The sequence below is a fragment of the Rhincodon typus genome, chromosome 7, assembly GCF_021869965.1.
Source record: "Rhincodon typus isolate 14 chromosome 7, sRhiTyp1.1, whole genome shotgun sequence".
NCBI classification, from domain to species: domain Eukaryota; kingdom Metazoa; phylum Chordata; class Chondrichthyes; order Orectolobiformes; family Rhincodontidae; genus Rhincodon; species Rhincodon typus.
In genome coordinates, this window is record NC_063338.1 from 95,594,142 (window position 1) to 95,606,242 (window position 12,101).

A 12,101-nucleotide genomic window follows, 5' to 3' on the forward strand; every position below is an offset into this window, starting at 1 on the left:
CTCCTAGGGGGAAGGGGGTGTGGAGACAGAGGGTACCAGACTCCTAGAGGGAAGGCGGGGGTGTGGAGACGGAGGGTACAGTCCCCTGGGGGAGAGACAGAGAGTACTGCATCCTTTGGGGGTTGGGGGGGAGGAGAAGAGAGGGAGAGCACTGTACCCCGGGGTGGCGAGACAGACAAAGTAATGTGCCTGGGGGTATCGGGGGAACAGACAGAGGGTACTGTGCCCGTGGGGATCAGGGAGTACTGGACCCCCAGGAAAGGAGAGGGCCATGCTACTGCACCCTGAGGGGAGAGTCAGGAAAGGACTGTATCATGGTGGGGGTGGAGAGGGTCTTGGGCACTGCACTCGAGGATGAAGCCAGAGAGAGCAGGGGAAATACCTGTATCTGGGCGAGGGGGGTAGGCACAGAGAGGGGTACTGCATCTCAAGGATGGGGCCAGAGAGATGGAGCTTAACTGTACCTATAGGGGAGGGGGCATGGGGTTGGGGGACAGAGAGGGAGCACAAGACCGAAGGTATGGAACAGAGAGAACTGTTGGGGGTGAAGTGACTGAAAAAGGGGAGAGAGATTGTGGAACCGTGGGAGAGAGTGCACAGTGGAAGCAGGTGAGAGAGAGAGAGTGTGTGTGTGTGTGTAGGGCTGGGGAGAAACAGTGTGAAGGATTCATGACTTTTGAAGCAAAGACCTGGATCATTACCTGAAGAGAGAAATTTGCAGGATTGAGGAAAGGCTCCCAGGTGGAACTCAGTGAATTATTCTTTACTGTTGAAGAGTCACTGGAGTTGAAATGTTAACTCTGCTGCTTCTTACAGAATCTGCCAAACTGCAGTCTCTGTTTCTGTTTTTGTTTTTTTAAGAGCCACTGCTATCTCCAGTATAGTAACCATTCTCTAACTCTGTTCTGCCTAAAGCCCATCTTGTTCCACTATACCTAGCCCTCCCATCCATAACACCATTTCCACAAATGTCAAATTCCATTCCCAAAAGACTCCTTCGACCCCAATATTGATACCAGTATTGGAAATGTGTAGAGGTCTCGGGATTGGGTATGATGCCCTTTCTAAGGGACCAGAATGCAAATTGACCTGCAATGTGTCTGTGCAAGTACTATGTTCACCTTTTGTCTCCCAATACCTTGTCCACCATCTAAAAGGCACTAGTTTAAAAATGTGATGGAATACTTGCCACTTGCCTGGTTGATAATATTCAAGAAACCTGACACCATCCAGGGCAAACAGCCTGATTTTTTTTTTAAAATTTCATTTCTGTATATTCTTTCACAATCTCAGGATATGCTTTTAGCTCCCAATGCGATAGTCTTTGGAACAGCCGCTGTTGTAAAGTACACCTTTGTAATTAACACAGTGTTCCAAAACTTTGCTGTTTTCCTATTTCCTACTGCCTGTATTGTTGAGGGTTTCGAAAACTTAGTGGTTTGTGTTGCACACAGTAACTGCCAGAGTTGATAAGGGGGAGCCGTTTGTTCAGTCTTACTCAGAGTTTGAAGGATATAGCTTCCAAGTTATGCACCAGGAGTGCTGATAATGGTTTTGTGATCAGATGTTGACTGATGAACTGTATAGCTGATTGGTCAGATGTAAAAGTTTCCATGGCCCTACTTTGAATACAACCTTAAGGATTTGGTTTATTTAAAAGCAATATCATGAACTTGCCTCTGAACATTTGTGTACATGTCTGTCTGTTCCTGTGTGACCTTCCCTTCAAATTTGTCATTTAGTTAATCTTGTCTCTCTTTCTTCCTACCAACACACTTAATTTTTCATGTATTTCCATGTCTCATCAGTGTCCTCCTGAAGTCTCTGGTAATGCTTCTCATTATTTACGATGTTTGCAAATTATTCGTGAACTATAGACCGAAGTTTGAGTACTTTGAAAGAAGAATTTAAGCCATTAATATGTATCAGAGAGAACAGCAGTCCAAATGCAGATTCGATTGAGCTGGTCAAGAATTATTTGCTTTTAATAAGCCTGCACTAAAACCTGTCGAGCTCAGAATGCTGGAGACCAAGTCATTTCTGGATTCCAGAATTTTCGTAATTATGAAATGATGTCAGAATATCTAAACAGAAGTGTGTGAACAGGAAACCATTCGGATATAAAGATTTATCTGAAACATAAAACAGTGTTATAGCTTTAAGCAGTAGTAAAGAAAAGTTAAATTATGTAAGTACTGTTTCTTCTATGTTTCTGCTTCTTAAGCATCGCACTGAAATAATACTCCAGTCCGCTCAAAAAACGTCCAGAAAACTGATGTTTCTAAATGATAGATTTGTAGAAAGGGGTGGTCATGTGTGTGTTCTGTTCTGGATTATGATGTTGAATGCTTCCCCACAAACAAAAGTAGGCTGACTGACCTTTAGCTGAAGGTTTTGACTTCTTTAAATAGGGATGTAATGTTTGGGTTGTTAACACGCCAATATCTAACGAAGGATCGGAAGATCATGGGCAGAGCCTCTTAATTTTAACCCTTATTTCCCTCATGAATCTGGGATGAATCCCATCTAGAATGCCATTTTCAGCATCCTTTTCTCCACACAAGTGACTCTGATCTCTTAAGTTGTTGTGCCGTCTCTGCTTCAAATCTGCTGTTATTACCCCATTCGATAAAACCAACCTTTGCCCCTTCAATCCGTGGAAACTAGAGTCAGAGATATACAGCACTGAAACGGACTCTTTGGTCAAACTCGTCCACGCCGACCAGATATCCTAAATTAATCTAGTCCCATTTGGCCCATATCCCTCTAAACTCTTCCTATTCATATACCCCTCCAGATGCGTTTTAAATGTTGTAATTGTACCAGCCTCCACCCCTTCCTCTGGCAGCTCATTCTGCACATGTACCACCTTCTGTGTGAAAATGTTGCCCCTTAGGTCCCTTTCAAATCTTTCCCTTCTCACCTTAAACCTGTGCTCTCTAGTTTTCAATTCTCCCACCCAGGGGTAAAGACCTTGTCTATTTACACTATCCATGCTCCTCATGATTTTATAAACCTCTCAGTCTTCGATGGTCCAGGGAAAATAGCCCCAGTCTATTCAGGCTCTCCCTATAGCTCAAACCCTCCAACCCTGGCAATATCCTTGTAAATCTTTTCTGAACCCTTTCAAGTTTCACCACATTTTTTCCTATAGCAAGGAGACCAGAATTGCACACAGTATTCCAATGATGGCCGTACCAATGTCCTTTACAGCTGCAACATGACCTCCCAATGCACTGACCAATGAATGCAAACGTACCAAATGCCGCATTCACTATCTTGTCTACCTGCGACTCTGCTTTCAAGGAACTATGAACTTGCACTCCAAGATCTCTTTGTTCAGCAAAACTCCCCAGAACCTTGCCATTAAATGTACAAGTCCTGCCCTGATTTGCCTTTCCAAAATGCAATACCTCACATTTATCGAAATTAAACTACATCTGCAACTCCTTGGGCCATTGGCCCATCTGATCAAGGTCCTGTTGTATTCTGAGGTAACCTTCTTCGCTGTCTACTACACCTCCATTTTGGTGTCATCTGCAGACTTACTAACCATACCTCCTATGTTCACATCCACATCATCTTTATAAATTATGAAAAGCAATAGATCCAGCACCAATCCTTGTAGCACACCACTGGTAACAGGTCTTCAGTCTGAAAAGCAACCCTCCACCACCATCCTCTGTATTCTACCTTCAAGCCAGTTTTGTATCCAAAATAGCTAGTTCTACCTGTATTCCATGTGATCTAACCTTGCTAACCAGTCTACCATGAGGAACCATGTCGAATGCTTTACTAAAGTCCATATAAGTCACGTCCACTGCTCCGTCTTCATCAGTGCTCTTTGTTACTTCAAAACACTCAGTCAAGTTTGTGTGACACAATTTCCCACGCACAAAACGATGTCGACTGTCTCTAATCAGTCCTTATCCAAATACTACCATCCCCTTTCAACCTCAGTTTCCTCTTCAGAATCCTTGAACATGTTCTTGTTGAATCTTTTCCTAATTTTTCTGCAATGCCGTATTTGAATCACTCCGATCAGGTTTTTGCACTGAGTACCAAAACAGAACTTATTAAAGTCACATCACCTCTGGTGGTGACTGGGATAAAAGTAAACTTTCATTCTTTGTTATTCATGCCTGTCTGTATCTTTACCACTGTTACCCACATAGTCATCTCCAATGCCTCTCCACTATTATCCAGCTAATTGGAAATGCTTTTGCCTGGTTTTATTCTTCTCAATCTGTTCATAGCCAGGAATCTTGCAGTGGCTTCTCCTGTTCCAGCACTGTTACCTCTGGTGACTCACAAGGGTAAATCCTTGCCTTTCTTGTTTCTCATCTACATGCTTCCCTTTGGCAATATTGTCCAAAAGCACAACATTTGCATTCATTTGAAAACTGATGACACCTGTCTACCTGCCGCCACCACCACTGTTGCGAAATGATCATACTGTTTATCTGACATCCAATACTGGATGAGCAGATGTATCCGTTCCTTAAATATCAAGAAGGGAACCCCTTAATCAAGCTCCATTCCTTCCAATTCCATCCCTGTCTCTGGTGGCAATTAATCCAGTCTCTACAACCTTGGTGTCCCACTTTGTTTTGTGATGATCTTCCAACCTCATCTCTGCAATCTCTTAAAGCCCACCTATTTCCATTTCGTAACATTGCTTGACTTCAACTATGCTTCAGCTCATCTGATAAAACCTATTCTAATGGATTTCTGGCTGGTTTCCCACATTCGGTCATCCAAAACGTTGCCTCCCATGTCTAAACTTGCAGCAAGTCCTGTTCTGCTATCAACCCTGTGCTTGCTGACCTTTGTTAGCTCCTGGTCAAGCAACATACAGAGCAATGAGAAGTAGGAACAGGTGGCACAATGGTAGCGCTGCTACCACGGTTATTTGAGGCTAGAGAGTTCATTCGTCAGTCTGATAATGGGAAGGAAGAAGCTGTCCCTGAATCTGCTGATACATGTATTCAGGCCTCTGTATCTTCTGCTTGATGGAAGAGGTTGTAAGAGATCATTACCGGGGTGCAATGGGTCTCTAATGTTGACAGCCTTTCTGCGGCAGCAAGCTGTGTAAATGAAGTCCATGGATGGAAGGTTGGCTTCTGTGATGATCTGGGCTGTGCACACCATCTTCTGTAGTTTCATACAGTCCTGGGCAGAGCAGTCGCCATACCAGTCCGTGATGCACCTGGATAATATACTTTCAATGGTGTGTCTGTAGATGAGGGACCTTATGGACATGCCAAATTTCCTGAGCTGCCTGAAGAAGAAGAGGCGTTTTTGTGCCTTCCTGACTGTCGCATCTACATGAGAAGTCCCAGACAGATTGTCAGCTGTTGTCACTCTGAGAACTTGATACTCTTCACCCTCTCAACCTCCATTCCATTGATGTAGATGGGGGCGTGTTCTTCTCTTTTCTTTCTGAAGTCAGTGATCAGTTCTTTAGAAAAATAAAAAGAAACGACTCTCCTTGTGTCCACTTTCCTGCTTTTTGTCCATAACCCTATTGATCCAGAATCTATTTCACCCTTAAATATACACAATGACTTTTTTATTTCTCTCTCGGCCATGTATTCTATACCAATCCATAACTCTTACAAAAGCTAGTCAGTGTTCAGTTCGAGTTTTTGCCTAATGGTCTTAGGTTCCAATCCACGTCAACCCCTTTAGTAGCCACTGTAGTTGGCCTTGATTGTTTGTTTGTTTGTTTTGTTTTTTCAAAGCAATTTGAAACTTGACATTATGATCACTTCCCAAATGCTTCCCCACTGAAACATGTTCTTGTCACGTGTAGTTTGGGTGACTGCCATTCTATTGCTTCACAATGTTGAGTGTAGGATAGGATGTGTATGGCTAGATTTTGAATGAGCTGAGTGAACATAGGTGGAGCTTAACAGGCTGTAGGAAGAGCACTGTGATAAGTTGGTGATTGAGGTAAGGATATGGGATTTAAAGCTCAGCTTGGAAGAAAACAGTAGTCTGCATGGAGATCAAAGCTGACCAGAGTAGATTCTACTGGTAACATTTTTGAGCATCTTGGAGAGCAGCATCGGGAATTACATCTGAGGAAGATGTCTGGTAAATAGTTTGGAGAGGTATCACTGGATGTCTCTGTTTGTTTATGCAAAATATTGCATGTGGAGTGGCATCAAGCATGGTGCGTGTGTGTCCTGGAGAAACCACTACTGAAGATTGCGGAAAATAAATGGAGACTGGAGATCTGGTGTTAGGAGGTGCTGGTATAGTGATACCATAGTTGCCAAGTTTTAAATGTTCTGTCAGGTACATGAATAATGTGTGTTTCTAACTGACAGCAGCACCCTTTTGAACAGTGTGTTTTACTGCCATGTGCATTGTAGCTTGTGCGCCTTGTGAAGGAAGCATATATGTCAGTGCAGAGCTCGGTCATTTTGCACTGTCCAGTCACTGAGTGAAGTTAGTGCCTACAGTTCGCTATCAGTGACTGACCGTTCAACTTCCCAAACAAACTGTCTCTGCAGATTTTGAGGTGCAGGTGACTGTAAACTAGCATAAGATGCTGGTAAGTGTGACCCTCCACATACTTTCATTTATTGATGTAGAAACGTTTAAATTTTGTTTTTCAGACAATGAGAGACTCATTGTTGTAACCACGTCAAAGATGCGAAGCTGGTTTATAGGAAGAGGAATTAGTGATTTGACATGAAGCTCAAGACTTCTGAAATCACATCTTGAAAAGAATCTTAGAACTGAAATTATTCTCTGAGTTGGTTATATGGAACTCAAAATAGCAAGAAATATTTGTGCTGGGTCATTTTTTTTCTGTTGGTGGAGATGGTTTACTTCCCCCGACTGACAGTTTGTGTCCTGCACCAATAACTGGGAAGACACAGCATTGATGAGCAATCAATCTAGATCCGCCATAACACCAGGCAGAGCTAAGGGAGTGGGACTGAGATGATGGTGAGTGACTTCTCCCACCCCCTTAAAAACATCATAATCTGCACTGATTGAGTGAAGAACGCGCTGGAAAATTCATCCTGTGTCTGAGATGATATCTGTCAGGTCAGTTGGATGTGATTATGAAGGTTGAGGTACTTGTGGGTTTGTGGGAGGTGAGGTAGTTGGTGTTTCCTTGGTTCTTGTACTTTGTCGTCAGTGCAGATTGGCGGCAAAACTTGTATGCTTTCACCATGCACACTTCCTTTTGAACTAGTTCAAGGTTTCAGCTGTCCTTGACTGTAATCTCAACTGTTATAACCTTTTGGTCATGCTGCATAAGGGTGGAACATGGCTGCAAATGTTTGTACCTGTTTTCTGTAAATTACTTGTTCCTAGCCTCATGACTACAAGTATCACTGATCGATGCTGTCGATCAGGGCACCTTCATTCAGGCACACACAACAGTTGATGAAATGTGTTGTGTAAAGTTTCCTTAGATCACCAGCAATCTGTAGCTGCACAGAACGTATTGCAGAAAGTCATCGGTGTTGCCCTGACAGTACTTTCCTCTCCTGTGACCTCTTCTGCCAAGAAGGACGATTGCAACAACATAACAGCATCATCAGCTGCAATTACAGTCCAATCTCTTATTTCCCACAATTGTGGGAGACCATCACGGTATAGACTGCAGCAGTTGAAGGAGGAGGATTTTCATTAACAACACCTTGGGCAGCTAGATTTGGGCAGTCACTGCCCTACCAGGTCTGCTTTACACTCCTGAGAACAGAACGTGCCCTTTATTTTTCTCTTGGTGAGCTGACAGCTGCAGAAAAAGCCATCCCATTTAAAAATGATTTGCATTTTTTTAATTTCAGATTTGATGGTGGAGCTCACAGCTGTTTGAGAACCTAATAAATCTTTTCCACAATGGCATCCATGAAGATTCATGGTCAGATTCGGATCAACAGCATCCAGACTGGCACCACCAAGTGGAGGGAAGGCAGTTTTGAAATTGTTGAGAAAGACAACAAAGCTTCTCTGGTTGTGCTGTTCAATTCTGGAGGTCCTGCGAAAACGTTCCAGGTAATAAGGTGATAAAATTCTGGTGGTCCTGTACAGCAAATTGAAACAAGCCTCGGTCGAGGGTGGGATGGAAAATGACTTTGAAATTAGAGCTCAGCTTTTAAATTTATTCTTTCTTGGTATGTATGTATTGCTGGCAAGGCCACAATTTGTGTCTCATCCCTAATTGCCCTTAAACTGAGTGACTTGCTAATTCATTTCAGAGGGCAGTTAAGATTCAGTCACTTTGCAATGGGTCTGGAGTTGCAAGTAGGCCAGACCAGGTAAGGCAGCGGATTTCTCTCCCAAGAGACATTAGAGAACCACATGCATTTTTACAACAATCCGTTATCATTTCATAGGTTCTGGCCATTCAGTACATATTCCACCAGCTGCCATGTTGGGATTTAAACCCATGTCGCCCAGACCTTTTGTCTGGGCCTCTGGATCACTAACCCTGTGATATTATCACAATGCCACTGTCAGGAAAACACATTTTCACAAAATAAGTAATGAGAATTCTGATAGCTGAATTCATTCAGCATTATGGAGCCAAGGCAGGTGTATGGAGTTGAGATACAGGTCAGCTGTAATCTAATAGAATCAATGAACAGAGCTGACAGACCGGCCTACCCGGTGTGGTTGTGTGTGCAAGTCCTCTTTCCCACTGTAACTGAGTGGTAAATTTTTTTTTAAATTGGTAGTTGCCCCAGTATCTCATCATTCCGCAGGCCATGGCCCTCTGAACTCATGGAATAACAACAGCTTACATTGGAAAAGTTACTACCAAACCTTGTAAAATGCTGCCACGTGCTTCACAGGAGCATCATCAGGTAGAGTTTCACATATAAAGCAATATTTGTGTCAAGTGACTGAAAGTTTTCTTAAAGATGTCGGTTTTCCCACATTTGTGACGTGGCGAGAGAGGTTTAGGAAGGGAAATTCCTGAGCTTAAGCTTTGGCCGCTGTTTCTCAGTCGGCTAATCTTAGAATAGTACAGCACAGAAGGGAGACCATTAGGCCTCTCAGGTCTGCATTGACGTTGTATGTGGCTAGTGCAGTTAGGCTGAAGGAGATTGGGGTGTACAAGAGTCCAGAATTGACGAAGCACAAACATCGGCTTGCTTGCTTGCAAGTGATTAAAGATTGAGAAAGATGAGACCATGGTCTAGTTGGGGGTGCAGGAGGGCAACAGAAATTGAAAATGGCTGAGAAATTTTATACCTTTCTGGACTGGGAGGCAGAAGGTCGGCGGACACATAGGTGTTTGAGGAATAGGTCTAGATGCCTTTGGTGGCTTTGAACTATGGCAGCGTTATCATCCTGGGCTCTGGCTCCTGCAGAACATTTGCCCTTTTGTGGATGATGGGTCAGAACATGATCAGTTTTGATTGACAGCCATGACTGACCTGGCTTGGAATGAAGGAATGTTCCCTGGAGCAACGTGAGAAAGTGATGTAAACCTCCTAAATCAATGGAAAATAGGAGACAAGAGGCCATAAATGAACCAACGATTAAATTGTCTGCAACTCCCTTTGAGATTTTTGAGTTTTGGAAAAAGTCAAGTGGAGTTTCTTGTACATAATTTCTCTTTTAGGCAAAAGAGGAATCAAATCTGAACCATCAGTGTGGCATCATATTGAAGCAGGATTATACATGGGGAAACATAACTTCACACTGGTGATTGTTTGGGGAGTGATGGCGATGACCTCAGTACCAGCAATAGCTCCAGTCTGTCAGATTGGCTGTAGATTGAAGAAGCAACATGGATGTGAATCTTTGGTTTTTTTTGAGGATTGAGACAGCAAGCTCTACCCGAGTTAATGAATGAAATGAAGCATTGCAGCAATATTCATAATATTTTCAGCAAGCAGTTAAAAAAACTGGGACCTGGAAATGTGACAGTTAAGGGGGAATTGTACCTGCACGTGGAGGATAAAGGCCAACAGGGACCCTTTCTGTGTTGTAACTTCAATATAATTCTCTTCTAGCTATGTATTTTCCCTTAGCTTGATAGCATTCTGAAACATCTAAAACTTCTGTAGCAGTATACCCTTAAATGGAAGTTGCTTAATTCAAATCCCCCATTAATTAAAAGAAAACACTAAATTCTCACTTTTGCTTTATTTACACCATCCAATTTAATTTATTGGATAATGCAAATTGTGGGGTTAAAATAAAACTTTGAAGTCAGTTGAAAAACCGAGAGAACTGCAGATGCTGGAAATCTGAAACAAAAACAGAAATTGCCGGGAAATCTCAAGAGTTTGGCAACATCTGTGGAGAGAAATCAGAGTTAACGTTTCGGGTCCACTGTCCCTTACATGGACGTACAGAAAAAGAGTCACTGAACCCGAAACGTTAAGTCTGATTTCTCTCCATGGATGCTGCTAGACCTGTTGAGCTTTTTCAGCAATTTTTGTTTTTGTTCAAAATAAGTTGACTGAGTGCTGGAGGTTCTGGAGTGTGCTGAGGTGTTTTCATCGATCCTCATTCAAACAAGCTTCACTATTTATGGTTATGTTTGGCCTTTAGCTAAGATGGGAGACTTGACTCTCTGACATCAGTTTCTTTATCCCCTTTTTCCTTCCGTCTCTGTATCTAGCTGAGCCACAATGTGAAAGTGGTGAAAATTAGCCCCTCGATGAAACAATATAGTCGGTTGCTGCTGACGCTGCAGGATAAAAGCAGTCTGATCATTGACAAGGCTCCAAGCACTGAAGCTCTAGTCCTGAAGGATTACTTGGAGAGCCTAAACCATGCAGGTGAGTGCTGCATTCACGATGGAACATGTACCAACAGGTGCCCATCTGGACCTGCTGTCGGGTAGCAAATGCAGGCTGTAGAAATGTAAAACCTTTGATGGAGAATACCATATAGCCTCTCAAGTCAGCTCCATAATTTAGTGAGATTGTAGTCATTCTTCTGTATCAACATAAGAACGAAGAGCAGGTTTTTTTCTTTTTTTCATTCACAGGATGAGGGCATTGCTGGCTAAGCCAGCATTTATTGCCCATCTGTAATTGCCCAGGGTGCTGTTATGAGTCAACCACACTGCTGTGGGTCTGGAGTCAGATGTAGTCCAGACCAGGTCAGGATGGCATTTTCCTTCCCTAAAAGACATAGTGAACAAGACGGGTTTTTCCCAACAAGTGGCAATTGATTAATGGTCATCATTGGACTCTTTACATTCCCAATTTTTATTGAATTCAAATTCCACCAGCAGCCATGGTGGGATTCGAACCCAGGTCCCTCGAACGTTACCTGGGTTTCTGGATTAACAGTGCAGTGATAATACCACTAGACCATTGCTTCCCCGTGGTCTAAGCCATTCAGCCCCTCTAGCCTGCTCAGCTATTCAGTAAAATTATGGTTGATCTTGTTGTGCCTTACCTCCACTTGCCTGGCTGTCTGTCATAACCTTGATTTATTTGGTGTCTTAAAAAGCTGTAATCTCCACAGCGTTCATAGCTCACTGGATTGAGAATTCTAAAGCTTCACCACCAATAGGTGAAGGAATTTCTCTTTTATCTCCGATGTGGCTGACCCCTCGCTCTGAGCCCATGAGCAGCACATATTTTAGAAAATCAATGGATATCAGCCTCTAAGCGCTCTCTGGATTTTGTATTTGTGAGATCGCCCCTCATTCTTCTAAACTGTAGGATGTTAGCCCAATCTACTCAACAGCAAGTATGATCTGATTTAAGATCAATGACCGAACATGTCAATTCTCTCTCTTTCCGTCTCGATGGATGCTGCCAGATTCTGAGTATTTCAGTGCTTTGTTTTGAATGTTTCCAGCATTGTCTGCTCTTGATTTTAGCATTCAACACCTAATTTGTTTTCAAAGGGACAGAACTAATCAAAGAATTTTTTAAAAAAAAGAAAATGTGCAAAGTAAAATAACTATTTCTATAGTTTTACTGAGTACCCAATGAGTTGATAGATTCTGAAACAGGAAAATACTGCAGATGCTAGAAATCCAGCATTAAAAAAAGGGAGTAAAAATTGAAAGAACCGCAGATGCTGTAAATCAGGAACAAAAGCAAGGTTGCTGGAAAAGCTCAGCAGTTCTGAGGAAGGGTCACTGGACCCGA

At 42.7% G+C, this 12,101-nt stretch overlaps 1 protein-coding gene across 1 annotated transcript in view; it reads left to right on the forward strand.

The window, feature by feature from the left end:
- Nucleotides 1-12,101, forward strand: part of usp37 (ubiquitin specific peptidase 37) — a 52,526-nt gene that overhangs the window by 445 nt on the left and 39,980 nt on the right. Inside the window, exons 2-3 of the mRNA XM_048599282.1 lie at nucleotides 7,818-8,025; nucleotides 10,610-10,769. Of these exons, the coding sequence (XP_048455239.1) occupies nucleotides 7,870-8,025; nucleotides 10,610-10,769 (316 nt within the window). The 5' untranslated portion in view covers nucleotides 7,818-7,869. The remainder of the gene's footprint in view (nucleotides 1-7,817; nucleotides 8,026-10,609; nucleotides 10,770-12,101) is intronic.